The 15,817-nt window shown below is 35.2% G+C and overlaps 2 protein-coding genes and 1 long non-coding RNA gene across 6 annotated transcripts; 1 reads left to right on the top strand and 2 right to left on the bottom strand.

Moving 5' to 3' along the window:
• Positions 1-1,383: 1,383 nt before the first annotated feature.
• LOC121998486 (methyl-CpG-binding domain-containing protein 2-like) lies at positions 1,384-9,416 on the top strand. Of its 4 annotated transcripts, none has more exons than XM_042553425.1 (9): positions 1,403-1,610; positions 2,506-2,601; positions 3,447-4,021; positions 4,366-4,419; positions 4,762-4,934; positions 7,626-7,802; positions 8,120-8,302; positions 8,647-8,796; positions 9,046-9,416. In XM_042553425.1, exons 3-9 carry the CDS (start codon positions 3,468-3,470, stop codon positions 9,240-9,242), a joined length of 1,488 nt encoding a protein of 495 aa, XP_042409359.1. In that variant the 5' UTR covers positions 1,403-1,610; positions 2,506-2,601; positions 3,447-3,467; the 3' UTR covers positions 9,243-9,416. The 4 variants fall into 4 exon arrangements, with proteins under 4 accessions (XP_042409361.1, XP_042409359.1, XP_042409360.1 ...); XM_042553428.1 differs by having other exon boundaries at positions 1,416-1,487; XM_042553427.1 differs by lacking the exon at positions 2,506-2,601 and having other exon boundaries at positions 1,384-1,487.
• A 317-nt stretch (positions 9,417-9,733) lies between these two features.
• LOC121998485 lies at positions 9,734-10,586 on the bottom strand. Its single transcript, XR_006116522.1, has 2 exons — positions 10,486-10,586; positions 9,734-10,295 (listed from the first exon to the last, which is right to left on the bottom strand). It is a non-coding gene; the product is annotated as an uncharacterized LOC121998485 (long non-coding RNA).
• Positions 10,587-11,901: 1,315 nt separating this feature from the next.
• Positions 11,902-15,799, bottom strand: LOC121998484. The gene is made up of 4 exons (XM_042553424.1): positions 15,532-15,799; positions 12,472-12,703; positions 12,197-12,323; positions 11,902-12,116 (listed from the first exon to the last, which is right to left on the bottom strand). Exons 2-4 carry the CDS (start codon positions 12,657-12,659, stop codon positions 12,042-12,044), a joined length of 390 nt encoding a protein of 129 aa, XP_042409358.1. The 5' UTR covers positions 12,660-12,703; positions 15,532-15,799; the 3' UTR covers positions 11,902-12,041.
• Positions 15,800-15,817: the final 18 nt, after the last annotated feature.

Genomic DNA, 15,817 nt, shown 5'->3' with positions numbered 1-15,817 from the left:
TTTGCATGTAGTTTTGTAAATATGAGTCATAAGGATGAATTGTGATTTATAACTGCGGTTTAACATAAGATTTTGAGAAATATGATTTGGATCTTGTGTGGATTATAAAGATGACTTATTGAAAATGAACACTTATTAATCATATTTCGTGTCATTCTTATACTACATATCCACATTTGATCTATATCGTTAATGATATTAATACTGTAATTATTGTTATGTCTTATTACAGTTATAGTAGTTATAACTTCTTTAGTCATATACTAATTAATTTAATAGACCAGATTGTTTAAAGAGATATTTAACCCATAAAGTTTTGACATGTTGAGCTCAACTAAGAGGTTGTGTGGTGTATAAGAGATCAAGTATAGCCCAAATGGGAGATTGAAAGATTAAATCCACATAGGTGGACTCAATCCGATTAAGTCTACATGAGTGGGCTTAATTTGCATAAGATGAGCTTATACTTGATTAATACACATACATAACTAATTATCATTAAAAACTAAACTTCAATTACATAATCTAATACTTGTAGCATGAAGGGGGTTTGGATTATTGAATGTATAGATTCAATGTATAAATCCGTTAACCTAATTTATTAATAGTAATGGGTTGTTAATGATGTATAAACTTTATGTGGATGGTCCATATAGGATGAACTTAGTATATAAGGTAAGAAACTTTCCTAAATAGGGCATCTTCTTGAATTAAGAGGGTTTGAACTTCTTCTTCCTCTTCCTCCTTGAACTCTATTCCACTAAGACCAAGATAAGATTATCGTCCATTTCTATAATAAGATCATTTTATGCTTATAGAAATTCTGACTTTAGACCATTCATTTGCCGTGGTTTCACTTTTCCAATTTGGGCATCTTCTTGAATTAAGAGTATTAAAGAGGGTCAATTTTTCTGCCTCTCATTGAATTGCAAGGGTGTTCATCAATTCGCTACATTTATACTAGAATTCATGTACTTAGTCGAAGTTATATTAAAAAAAAAAAAAAAAACACCAACAGATGACATATGGAAGTTCTTGATTTTGATTAATTCTATGGAGAATTTGAAATTTTCAATTTCAATTTTTTTTTTAAAACAAAATCTTATGAGTTCGAGTTGACTCATGCCCGCGCTAGACTTAGATTGGGAGATCGCTAATTTATACATGAGCTGATACAGCTCGACCCTTTTCCAGCAAATCAGACTGTACGGATATGGTTGACCTTTGCGTATTTGCCAAAGGTCATTGTTCACTCATTACTCTACCCGCTTGATGCTTCGAAGAAATATGGGTCCTTTTATGATTACCCATGACAACCAATCACGAGACAGGTAAACAATTGAAGTATAGTTCCTCGAGAAGAACGCCCATCCATCCCCTCTTCTGCAGTGTCATTTCGGGATTTGTTTGCCTAATAGAGCGAGCACGAGCCGCTAAAGGAAACAAAAAAGAAAGGGGAGAAGAATTTGGGATCGCCGGATCGGCGGGTAGATCTTAATCTTATTCTCTCTCGCATAGTCTCTCTCTCTCTCCGTGAAATACTGGGATTGTTTCCCGGGGCGAGGAGTAACTGAGGCCTCTGTGGTTTGGAAACATCAGGCGATTCATAGGTTTCTAAATCTGAATCTTTCATGAAACAACTGGATGAGATTTCTTCGGGGTTTATTCTTTTTATTTGGAAGAAAAATAACGATTTTGGAATGTTTCTGCTGCATCTGAATAGATTCCTCGTTGCTGTTCGCTGAAATTTTATGCCTTTATTATCGATTAGTTGATTTGCGCCTTAAAAAATTTCTATCTTGGCATTTATTATGTTTATGCGCGTTCTATGGCAAACATGGAAATGATACTTAATGCATATGGATACTGAGACTTTAGCGAACTTGGGGCGAGTTTGTAACATTGCCATAAGAACCAATCGATTGCGTTAGACTGCTAAATACAAACCGTATGCAAACAGGATGAATGTTGTTTTCCTTTTCTCAGTTGCATTAGGTAATTTAAGGCTATTTTACTCCTTCCATAAATGGGAATTTAGAGTTAAGGCACAAGAGAATAGTTGCTTTAACTGCAAATATGTTTGATGATCCAAGCTACTTGGCGCCTCTTGCTAATCAACCTTTAGAGCAAATCAAGATAGACCTTAATGTCATGATCTGGTTATAGTAGATAAGGCACATGAGTTTAACAAAGTCAAAAAAAGTTTGAAATTTATGTACATAAGTAACTGTTGTGGAGTTGAGATGAAAAATAAAGAACTAGCTAATATGCTCTTGTAAAAATGGAAATTGGGATTTCGTACTAGGAAAAACAAACTAAGATGGATAGATGAATTGTGAAATCAGAGATCCTTCACATATAGTAGTAGGAAATACATCTTTCCAAGAGTTTTCATCTTACAAATATCTGACGGGATGTTGCATTCTGCAATATTTGAAAACCATAATCTTCAATATTTTTTTTTAATAGTCCTCTTAATTGATCTTTCTTTCCTTCTTTATTTAGATGTTTACAACATTAGCGAGCTAGAGATTTTTCCCTTACTAGCAACAGTGTCTTCTGGTGCCATGATTGCTGCCTGATGTCTCACACATATCTCATGTATGATTTCCTTTTATGTGCTAGGATTTCGACATTTGATTTTTGAGTAGCAAGAATAAGTGTCTCAGAATCCATATTATCATAGGAAATATTCAATGTAGCAGCACTATCTATGTGTTTAATTGAATTCTTCAAAATTAGTATGATTTCTAACTTCTCAACTTTTTAAGAAAAGAAAAGTTTAGTCAGAAAAGAAGGTATTGCTTGTTGGCCATTGACTATCATTTATACAGAGTTCGGCATTGAGTATTTTCGAAGATTATAAAAATGATATAATGCAGATTAGCATCGCCCTTACTCTATGAGGACACTCATAAATCAAGAAATGCTCGAAAAAAAAAGAGTTAGGCATTGAGGTTATCAACATGTTAATATGCCCAATGCACCTGCGTTAATAAGATGAGAAGCTATTCCTTAAGGAACAAAAGCATTGAGGATTTTTATGTGCACTTGATGGATGAAAGTGTCTAATTTTCCTAATCTGTAATTGCTTAGGTACTTGGCTGTATTTTAGAACGTATGATATTTAATATATGTGGTAGGAATTGTGGGACTTATATAAATGTTGGGGATTGTGCAGTTGGCTGTTCCTATCTAACTTCTAACATCAAAAGTACTATGGCAATAGACAATACGTGTCAAGTTTCATCATGTAGTTTACCATGTTCAAATGAAGTACAAGTTTGGCACCAAAAAGGAGATAGAGTGTTTAAGATATGAGTAATTACTGCTTTTGATGTTGTTATATGTTATATGTGCATGTTAGTAAATCACGTTTAGCTCAACTGTTTTGAGTACAAGATCAAATATATCCAATCCTATTGATCAGTGTTCTTGTAAAGCAGGTTTTGAAGGTGTCAACTAATATGCAGTCACATCTAGAAGATACTTCCCTCAGACACAGATCCCCAGAGTTTTCAGACAGGGGTAAAAAAAGGTCACTTCATATGATTGATGGCGATCCAATGTATTCTGGCAATCCTTCTATTGAAGGTCATTCAAAAGAACTGGTTCTTTATGATCCTGGTACAAGTGGTATGAGTAATGACACTCCTGCAGTTACTAATCACATTGAGAATTATACTCCTACCTTTAGGAACTTCTTGGCACCAAATCCTTCCAATCGTACCTATTCAGCAATTGGAACATTCACTGTCCAATGCGCTTCATGTTTCAAATGGAGGATAATTCCAACAAAAGAAAAATATGAACAGATTCGTGAAAAAATATTGGAAGAGTATTTTGTATGCGAACATGCTCGAGAATGGCGCCCTAGTATTCGATGTGAAGATCCTGAAGACATATCTCAGGATGGCAGTAGAGTCTGGGCAATTGATAAACCAAACATAGCTCAGCCCCCTTCAGGTTGGGAAAGATTGCTTAGAATCAGAGGCGAAGGGGGCACAAAATTTGCAGATGTGTATGTCTTTGGATTTTTCACTTCTTCCTCTCCTTTGTTTTCTCCAAATAATCCATCAAGGATAAAAAGGACCGGCTGTTCCTTAAACAATACATTTATTTTTCACATCTTGAAAATATCATAGTTGCAGATGGGGCCTTTCTTCTAATCAGTTTGTTATAGTTTTTCAGGCTTAGCTATTTTTTTTACCTTTTCCAAAAGACTTGTACGCAAAATTTTGATTTTAAGAAGTAAAACTGCTCCTGTAATCTTGATTGGTCTGAGATATAGTCATCCAAGTCATGTATTTTAACCAACTTCAAGGTGCCAAACGTTCATTTGCTTTATGTGCTTTCTTTCTGCAGGTATTATACTGCTCCATCTGGAAAAAAGTTGCGGTCCATGGTTGAAGTTCAAAGGTGCAATCTGTGTTCTATGATCTTTACATGTTTTTCTGATTACTCTCTTTCTTTGTATATGTGCCTGTATGTTGATTGGTCTATATCTGTGCATGCATCTTCATTGCTCAAGCAAAGAGCTAATAGAAGATTACTAACTAGTATGATTTGCAACTAACATTTATCTTGGTGATTCAAGATTGTTCAGTGTGATGTGCAGTGACAATAGAATTGGATGCCATTGTTTATTTTTGTGATATATGGTGACGGTAGAATTGATGTCATTGTTTATGTCATATGTTGCTTCTTCATGTTTGATTAATTTATTTAATTCTTGGAATTCATAATTCATGAACCTTGTAGGTATTTGCTTGAACATCCAGAGTATGCTAGACAAGGGGTAACTCTCTCTCAGTTTTCATTTCAGGCCCCAAGGCCTCTCCAGGAGAACTATGTCAGGAAACGCCCTATACGTTTTATGAACCCTTCTGATGGCAGTGATCTTCTGCTTCAAAGGCCCCTTGAAGTTGAAGAAGGTGAGCGAATAGAATTTGTTGTAATCATTGGTGGATTAAGGACTTCTTTTAAGTGGGTACAAGATTGTTTATAAAAACAAGAAATTTTATCACTAGTGTTAGTGGAACATTTGAAAAAAAATAGAAAACTTACCATAAGCAAATTAATACAATATTGATATCCATTTTTAATTACCAAAACAAAAGTCCTTAAGGTTCAACCAAATAATTAATTTGCTCTATTGTATTTGGAAATAGGAGTAAAAATTGAGACTGTTTTCATTTTATTAAATAATACCAATTAAACCCTAACTAGAATCTCATATCAAAAAATATAATTGGTTTAAATTTTAGTTTATTTAATCATGGTTTAAATTATCATTCTACATTAGACTATCAGTCCCTAGTGTTATAGATGAACAACTTATTCTTAAACAAGCTCTATATCCGGCTTGATGAGAGCTCGTTTTTGATAAACATGCTCAAATGCTAATTTCCTTGACTCATTAATGTTTGTAAACAAAGCTTGTGAATAATTTAACTTATCTAAATTTCAATTAAGATTTTATTATTTGTTTGTTTTTTTTATTTCAAATATATATAAAGATATATACTCTATAAATTTTTACGGTTTCAATTATCTATAATATGTTAAAAATGAGAAGATAATATATAATTCATTTTTAGAGTAATTTTTTAACTAAATTACAAGGACAATAATGTCTTTGGTCAAGTTCAATAAAAATCTAGAGCTATGCTCGAGATTGATAAGATTCTTAACAAAGAAGCTTGAACAAGATTAATAAGAAAATGAATATGATTGTATGCAATCACGCTCGACTCACTTACATCCCACTATCGGTCCATTGTAGAAACAACTTGTGTTAGCATGTTGGAATATGGTGTTGGTGGGCACTAATCTAGAGGGAGGGAGGAATCAAGGACTTAATTGGTGCTTTGTGTTGCCTCCTTGCCTCTTTATGCTAGAATTGAAGCATCACAAAAGAATCCTCAACTACTATCAGGAGCTTTACATCACCTCATCTCACCTCGATGAAGCTAGAGCATTATAGAAGAAATCTTGCCTTATATTACTTGTGGTTTATTGGATCCTTGTGGAAGAAGACTGCCTCTCGACCCATCTTATGTGTCGGTTAGTCAGGAATTTATATGTTTTGACCATGTAGACAGAATGATTTGCAAACTGTGCATTGAGTAATATAAATAGCCCAATAACACACAAGGCAACTCATTATTGCACAATGAGTGGGTGGTTGCTCCAAGTATTGCACAATGAGAGCTTAAGTTTGTAAACTGAATCCTAATTTATAAGGATGTTCTGATAATTTCTTTTGAGAAATACACGGAATGAAAGTCTTCATCATCTAAAGAGATTGCATATCGAGTATTAATGGTTAAGTCATTTTTATATGTTTAAAGGGGCAACCTGGTGCATGAAGTTCCATCGAATGCGGGGTCTCGAAGAAGGGTCAGATCATATTGGGTCTATTGTGCATAGCCTTACCTGCATTGCAAGAGGCTATTTCCGCAACTCGAACCCGTAACCACAAGGTCACACGGCAACAACTTTATCGTTGTGCCAAGACTCCCTTCAAGTCATTTTTATATGTTTGGCTCATATAATTTTCTTCCACTTAACTTATTTGCTCTTAAAAATTGAATCAATAATTAAATAATCAATTGAAGAATTTTGAAGAGATAGGCTAGAAAAAAAGATGGCATCAATTGAATTATCTTGACGCATATGATACTCATTGGCATAATAGATATAGATGACACTCCAAAGATTATCCGTGATAATTAGTATTGGGTGTTGTTAATTTCTTGGAATGGAATGATTCAATTGTGTCATTAGGCATGGCACGAGATTTCAAAACATGAATAATATCTAAGAAAATCTATTACATATATTTGCTTGGACTTATATACAATGCACAATGACACGCCTAATGATACGGCGGTAATTATTATTTTTTGTATATAGTTAGTGCATTATTAAATGTAATTTCTTTGTTATCTTCACCTCTCTTACCTCTTGTTTTTATGTCTTCATGGTCAGCCAACTGGTAGCAGAATATCTTTTTCTCTTCATTAATCACCTTCTCCTTTTACTCATCAACTCTCTTCCCTTGTCTATTTTTTAGTTTGCGCATCTCACACCTTTCATTAAATCTGTTTTCTCACCTTTAATTTTAATTTATTCAAGTTACCTGATATGGAACTTGCTATTTTTGCCCACATCCATATTATGCTAACCATTTGTCTGGAGAATTTGACATCTGGAGTTTTACTGGAGAAGCTTATAAAATGTAGGTATTTTAACATTGCAAAAAAGGAAAACTTAATTATGGTGGTATGTGGTTAGCAGTATCAAAATCCGTATGGAATGAAAAAACCATTTTACAATTCTTTTCAAATCCTATATTATTGAATGTTAAAAGTTTTTATATCATTGTTAATAATTTTTCTTAGCTTTTAATAAATTTGATTTTGCTTGGGCTCTCTATTTACACAATTAACGTCTTGGCTGATTCAAGCATCAACTTTGGTATGGCATGTATGCCTTTTATGCTCTGTACAATATCTTAATGCTATGGATCCTTTTACCTTATAATTTCCAGAATACTTGAGATTGTAATAAGCAATCTCAAATGCTGAATTATTACAACTGATATGGTCTTCTTTCTGCAGTTATTCCTTTGTCTTGTGCTGCTCCATCCCATAAAGAGCAATTAGTTGGTGCACAAGCTTCGCCAAATATTTTTCCTGAAAAAACAATTCCTTCTCCTCCAAATGAATCAACAACAACTGCCATGCCTCCATCTGAACAAATGAAGCTCAACAATGAGCTCACTTCAAATGCACCCTGTAATGCTTCAATCTGTTTTTTCTCCTTGACTTGCATGTCATCCATGATAGGGAGTGTTATCTTTTACATGAGTATGCAAAGTTTTTGTAGTCAAAAAACACTGGCATCAGCATATAAAATTTGAAGCAAGAAAGTGATATAACAAAAAAAGAAATGCTATTCTTCGTCATTCCCTTTTCTCTCCATTTACAATGTCAGATGGAAGAGGATTATAGTCATAGTTATGGCTCTTTCTCATGCCCAGCGGCCTAGAAACTACTGTAAGAAATCTCAGAATCTACATTGTAGCACTTTATGGATTGGTCTCTTTCTGCAGTTAATCCCTTGTTCTGGCCTGCTGCTCATACACATAAAGAATCATTAGTAGGTGCACCAGCTTTGCCAAATGCTGCTTCCGAAAAATCTGTTTCTTACCCAAATGATATGCGACCACTTGCTGATCTGCCTCCATCAGAACAGGTGAAGCTTACAAATGAGCATCCTGCACGTGCATCTTCTTGTGAGTATTTATGTTTCAGTCTATTGTTACTATTTTTGTTTTTTGTTATCATACATCACGTGCAATGGGAAGGTCATGTTCATACATATTGAAGGATGCTCTTTAGTTTTTAACAAAGTTCTTGCTACAAAAGCACATCATCAGCAAATATTTCAAGTATGAAAGTGATTAAAATGGAAATAACTATTGTTTATCTTCCCTTCTTTTTCTCCATCTGCATCATTTCAGATCCAAGAGGATGATTAGCATTGTAATGGATGCCTTTTGTGGTTTTCAATCCTCTTGAAATTGTTTAGCAATATCAAATGCTATGTTGTTAAATTGATTTGTTCTGCTTTTTGCAGTTAATCCCTTTTCTTGGGCTACACTTCCTGCAAATAAAGAGCTAAATTTAGGTGGTGCACCTGTTTCTTCTCTAAATGAATCAATATTGCCAACTTCCATGTCTCCAGAAGAGATGAAGCTTAAAGATGGGCACCCTACAAATCCATCTTGTGAGTTGTAATACTTCACTCTTTCATTCAATTCTTGTGTGCTACGCGCAAAGAAAAAAATCCATTGCAAAAAAAAAAATGATCTAATATATGAAAGTGACAAAAATGAATAAAACTATCCTTTCATAGGATGATTGCCATGTAATGGATGTTTTTTTTCCTTCTCATTTCAGTGTTATTTTAGTTGTCTTGAGCAAATATCTGATGCTACATTTTTCACACACCTGATTTTGTTCTTTCCTCCTGTAGTTAATCCCTTCTCTTGGGTTGATCTGCCTACATATAAAGAGCAGGCAATAGGTGGACCAGCTTCCAGAAGTACGACTCCTGAAGAACTAGTTTGTTCCCCTCCAAATGAATCAACTCTACCAGCTTCCATGCCGCCACCAGAACAGATGAAGCTTAAAGACAAGCGGCCAGCAGATGCATCTCCTTGTGAATTGTGATGCTTTACCCTGCTGTATCTATTTTGTTTATTTGTACTGTTTGCTCAATGAAAATCGAAAAGATCTGAGTACAGGCACAAGAAGAATGACTTCTCTTGAACTATGATAGGGATACAGAGTTCTTGTAGCAGATCAGCAGGACCTTGTTGTAATCAGGTCCTTAGTTTTACAAAACTCCCAAAGAAGGCCCCAACAAGACCCTAAAACATGTTTTTGGAACTCATCTAGACTTACTTTTTCAAAATATGTGAAAAAAAAAGGATATTGGCCAACGATCATTAAGGGTACTCTATTTGAGAAACGTGAGGCTAAAATTGAGGTTCTGAAGTTCAATATGCCACCTCAAAGATATACCTTATTGCATTCTTTCCTTTTTCTTTTTTTTTTTTTTAATTGAGAAAGGAATTACTGATTTAGATCGAAATATTCCATGTTATTAACGCTACTGAAACATATTCAACATTGATACCCCTAAGCATGAACCAAATTGCTGAAATATGAAATATAGAGCAAGTTATTTTCTATTGAATCTTGTGTTCATTGCAGACCACAAATACTTCAAGTTTCACATACTCGCACTACAATTAAGCATCAATTTCATTCTGGGTGGTACTGAACAGTTCACATTTCACCTCATCAGTACAACCAAAAGTTCAACAGGAATGCTATAAACTAACTTGGTTGATAGCACACATATTAAGCCTATTTTGGAATATCTCCAGCCTCCATGTTTTAGCTCCAATTATTCACTGATGGTGGTTGCACTGGTTTGACGATTGAACACAACTGTAGAAGGGCTATCAACCTGCAAGCTGAAGCATCATCGTTCCTTCATAACATCACTTTTCTCCAGTGCCTACTGCCGCACTGACTGTTGCAATTTGGGCGTTCACTAGTTCTGCTACTGTCTACTCCATGGACCATAAAGCAAAAAATGCCTTGTAGGTAAAACCAAGGATGCAAGAGTCAAAGTACATGTAGATCATCCAGATCATTATATACTAGTACTAGCGGTTGCCTAGCCGAAATTTCAAGCATCAGTGTTATTGGTATCTGATTACAAAAATGATGCAGAATGATAAGGTATAAAATATAACCATTTCGTATTGGTGTTTAGATCAGGAATCAAAATGAAATATAAGCCCCTCTTACTGAAGCACTAAAGATGTCTTAACAAAGATTCAAGTGAAAATGATGCTGAAAACAGTACTGACTACAAATAGTTCGTAGCATAATCAATTACCTTCAGTTCCTCAAAAGAAAGTTTTCTAGGCACATAGCCACATTTGATGCGAGTGTTTTTTCTCGCTGAAAGATCTCCCACTCAGTGTCATCTCTTCCCTGAAATTAATACAGGAGAATACAAATTAACAAATGAATAGACGAAGAAAAACAATTCTTGAAAAGAAAAAACGAAAATATGATACAGAACTTTATCAAATTGTAACAACAAATCAAATCATGGACCTAGGAAAACTGAAAGAATGAAAAATTGTGCTCTTGCCTGCCAGGAATCAGATGCAAAAGGCCATAGCAGATGAAGGGATACTTCTGCCCATAATTGTGAGGCCTTGTCAATAATCTTTGCTGGAGACACTACAGGATCAACTTTCTGAGAAGCACTGATCTTTGATTTAGTTGCCATATTACCTATACATACATGGAGCTTGTATAGACAAATTTATATTGCATGTTACAGATAATCAATTTACCTGATCCATCAAAACATGTCTTCCATAGGTACGAAAACATGATCCAAATTGATGAAAAATCTAAAGTTATACCTTAAGCATTCTGTTAATCTTCCCTATGGACTATAACTATAATGAGCATCCTTTTGTAGAGCTGTTTAGGTAAAGTATAAATAAAAATCAATGCCCTTTTAATGATGAATAAATGGAAGTGTTCTAACTATTTGAACTCTACAGAAGATGTTATCACTAAAATATGAATACTCTGAAGCACGGGACATGGATTTGGGGACAAAACAATCTTTGACATCATTATTTTCTACTGGATATGAGTTGTGTGCTTTATTGTTTACTATAAATGCTTAAGTCAACATATTTCACTTGCTTCACTTGTAATCAATTCATTTAAACATCAACTTCAATTAGTTGATACTGAAACACATTATCACCTGGTTTAAAAGTACAACAATAAGTTGAACATATAGATACGCAAATAATAAAACCAATAATCCTAAACTCATCCAGTTGATAGTATACTTAAAATGAACCTATTTGGAACATCCCCAGCCTCCATGTCTTAGCTTCATTTCTTAACCGGTGGTTGCACCTGGCTGAAGGTTGAAAACTATGGTAAAGCTGGAAAACCATCATCTCATTGCAAGACTCACTATTTCAAACCCCAGAAGCCATGCAACCTTGGCCTCTAGTAGTTTCCTTTTCCAAGTTGGTGGTGCCCCAGCTCTGCTACTGCCTACTCCATGGACCATAAAGTTACCTATGTGTCTGCACTTGGTCCATGATAGCTATGCTATAGATAAAATGAAGGATGCGAGAGTAAGAGTGTATGCAGATCATCCACATCACTAGATATTTAGACTTTCACACTCTGCCGAGAATGTGTGTGAACTAGCAGTTCTCCAGTGGAACTTTGAAGTATCAGAATTATTGACATCTGATTACAAGATTGATAACTAGAACAAGAAGGTATATAATATAACCATTTCATATTGGCATTTACATTGGGAATCGAGAATGAAACAGAAAGTCTCCTTATTAAAGTTCAAGATGTCTTAACAACCGTGCGGCCGGAAAAGATGCTAACTATACTTTACTTTGCCTGTTCATTTGGTTTGGGGATTCTCTTGTACTCGTAACTGTTAATATCAATCTTTTGTTGCAAAGCCTGTATGTTGAATATTAATCAGGATCACCCATGAAAAGTAGTAATAACTACAACTTACAGCTTGTAGCATAATCAATTACCTTGAGTTCCTCCTCCAAAGAAATCTTTTTAGGCACATAGCCATCCTTGGGGCCTAGTCGAGTGAGTGCCTTTTTTGTTTCAATGATCTCCCACTCAATTTCATCTCTTTCCTTTGCCACATCTTTGCTGAAATTAATATGTGATTAAGAGGGGGGAATAAGAAAATTACAAAATGCATAGAAGGAAAAAAATGCTGAAGAACTTTGTGCAATTAGTAACTATAAATTTTTCATGAACCCAACAAAAAGCAAAAGTATGAAAAGCCAGCTCTTGCCTGCCTTGTAGCAGATGTGAAAGGCCTATGGAGCCCAACACCGTTAGTGAAATGAGAGGAAGGCCATATCCGATAAAGGGATACTTTCTGCACATGCGCTTAAATTGTGATACCTTGTCAAAATTCTTAGCCGAAGAAATCACAGGATCAACTTTCTGAGCAGCACTGGCCTTTGATTCAGATGCCATATTGATTGATAGAGAAACCACAATGCTTTCACAAGCTGGCAGTTCTACACAACCAAAATAAATAAAATGCAGAATCAAACAACAGTGCAAAACAGGCCAATTAGGAACCCTTACAGATTCATGGAGCAATTCTGATGGTGAAACAGTTTATTCATTTGAATTGAAACCATTTCAATTTACACCTTGCGATGTTTAAATTAATCACTGATCTACGGGTTTGCTCCAATAATCATAGCATCAATTTATGCATCACAATGCTACATCCAACAGGCAATTGATTGAATTCATAGAGTTTTCACATGGGATTACGTATTTGTCTAACACATGGTGTTCATAATAATAGAAAACCTCAATCTGTTACGACTAGCAATCATTCCCATCAGCCAAGCTTAACAATGTTATGCCATATTATCCATTAAAAAAAAAGTAAACTAAAACATATAAACAGATATTTGCATTAGAATATCTATCAATTAATCTGACATAAATATTTGTTAATTCCAAAGAAAAGCGACAAAGAAAGTTTTGACCTTGGGAATAGCAACAGAAAATATGGAAATCCTTTGTATAATACCAGACAATCAAGAAGCATATGTCCATACTCCATACTAATAGAGTATGCGGAGCATGGAAACTAATTTTTTGCAATACCTGCTCATTGTTCAATCAGTGTCACTGCAAAGTTTCTTAACTAGAGGAGATTGAAAATAGGCACACGAGTTGAGATAAACATGTCATCAACAAAGTCATAAAAGAAAAACAGCCCAGTGCACGAAGCTCCCGCTATATGGGGTTCCGGACTCCCAGGGAAGGATCCATTGTACGCAGTCTTACCTTACTTTTTGCAAGAGGTTGTTTTCAGGATTCGAACTCGTGATCTTTTGGTCACAAAGCAACAACTTTACCGTTGCGCCAAGACTCCCCTTCATCAACAAAGTCATAGATGAAGAAAAAAATCTTTTGAGCTTAGTCTCGTCGTTGTTCTTCACGGTAATAGTTGGAGAAGTCGTCAATGTGTAGTTATTAAAAACAGAACAAAAATACAATCAGACAAGCTCTGGGTCTCTGGTCCAGTGGTCTGGCCAATAGGTCAAGTGGTAGACCTAGACCCACTGTTAAACCACAAAAATTCATGGCAATCAAAGGAAAATCAACTATATCTTAGAATACTAATCAAGCTATTCTATAACAAATGAAATGTGCAATTTGCAACCAAACTACGAAGAACAAACAAGTGGACAACAATCTAGTAAAATAAATAATTTCAATGGGCAAAATTATAAAGCACTGCAAACACCTACACAAATAATACAATTTAAAAAACTACTCAAGAATCACAAGCAACCATAAAGAACGGCAATTTACTAAAAGGTGTATGTAGATTTTCGAATTTATCAAAAGGCGCATGCTACTTTATTATTTACCAAAGGGCACACCTTTTTATGCTCTTCCCATTCTATCCTCTTGACAAATTTTATTGCTTTTCTTTTTTATTTTCTCTGACAGTTTTCTCTCTCTTCTCTTTCACGTATGCATGCAACATCTATTTTCTTTCCTCTCTTTTGCATGTCAATTCTTCTAAAAATATTTTAACACCCTGAGAAGTCAAAACAAATAATGGATAACATATTTGAACTCCTTGCAACCCCTGAAATCCACAATAATTGAAATGGGTGCAATCGGAGCTCTCTAGGTCTTTAGTGGGTCCACTGATGGACCTAGAGAGCTCCGATTACACTCATTTCAGTTCCTGTGGATTTCTGGGGTTGCAAGGAGGTCAAATATGCTATCCATTGTTTATTTCGACTTCTCGAGGGTGTTAAAGTATAATAAGAAAGAATTGTCAAAATTCTCCACGTTGGGCCTAATAATAAGAAAAAATCGCAAAAATTCTTCACGTTGGGCCTCTATCCATTATCAGGTTCAACATGAAAATTTTTAGCAATTCTTCCTTATTATATTTTAACACCCTTGAAAAGTCTAAATAAACAACGGATAGTGTATGACCAAAACTCACTGATGGACCTAGAGAGCTCCGATTGTACTCATTTCAGTTTCTGTGAATTTGTGGGGTTGCAAGGAGGTCAAATATGCTATCCATTGTTTATTTTGACTTCTCGAGGATGTTAAAATATTTTTAGAAGAATCGGTGTGCAAAAGAGAAAAGAAAAAAAGAGAAGAGGAAAGAGAATAGATGTTTCATGCATACGTGAAAGAGAAGAGAGAGGGAAATAACAGAGAAAATAAAAAGAAAAACAATAAAATTTATCAGGAGGATAGAATGGGAAGAGCACTGTTTTACATGCGTTCTTTGGTAAATAACAAAATAGCATGAGACTTTTGGTAAATTCAAAAACCTACATACGTCTTTTGGTAAATTGCCGCATAAAGAAATATCACAAGTTTCAATTTCACAAGATACTTAGTGTTTCTAAAAGAAAATTACAAATGAATATGAGTTAAAAACTCCTAACACAAGCCCCAAATCAAACATCTTATGCATCAAATTGCTAAGAATGATATGCATGTAACTGGAATGACTAACAAAATAGAAAATTAATAAGAAGTTATACCTTGCATAGCTAAAAAAAATAAATTGGATGGATTTCAAATACAAAAGGAAACTCGAAAATCTAATATGCATTACACATCTTAATCAACAGCTAAGTAGAAAGAGAAAAGCCCTTGGTGCAGCAGCCTCTTAAACCAAGAAACAGGAATAATTATAAAGCTTTAACAGACCATTGCACATAGAAAGGAAACTTAGAGATACAACAAAAAGGAACAAGCAAGTCCTTTTATGTGTTTCACTAAATATGTAAATGAGGAATACGATTCTGGAAAAAATCATAAAACAGGGATGGACGTGGACCTAGTAAATTGTAGGTTACGGATGCGAGGAATGGCGGCGGGAGAGGAGGAGGAGGAGGAGGAGGAGGAGGAGTAGGAGGAGTAGGAGGAAGTCTCCGCCTGAACGACTGCAAGATCGATGACGTGAGTAAGGTGAGGTGGAGGAGATCAGATGGTGTCCAATGCCAGCGGGCTCCGTGAGGTGGCGTTCGCCCCTTCGCCTGTTCAACCGGAACTCCGTCCGTTAGGTGACGAAAGGTGGTTTGGCGGCTAGGGCATTGCTAGACGATGACTTATAAAAATTAGCA

The sequence above is a fragment of the Zingiber officinale genome, chromosome 6A (assembly GCF_018446385.1).
Source record: "Zingiber officinale cultivar Zhangliang chromosome 6A, Zo_v1.1, whole genome shotgun sequence".
NCBI classification, from domain to species: Eukaryota; Viridiplantae; Streptophyta; class Magnoliopsida; order Zingiberales; family Zingiberaceae; genus Zingiber; species Zingiber officinale.
Note: the sequence above shows the minus strand (reverse complement) of the source record. Positions and strands in the feature narration are given on the sequence as shown.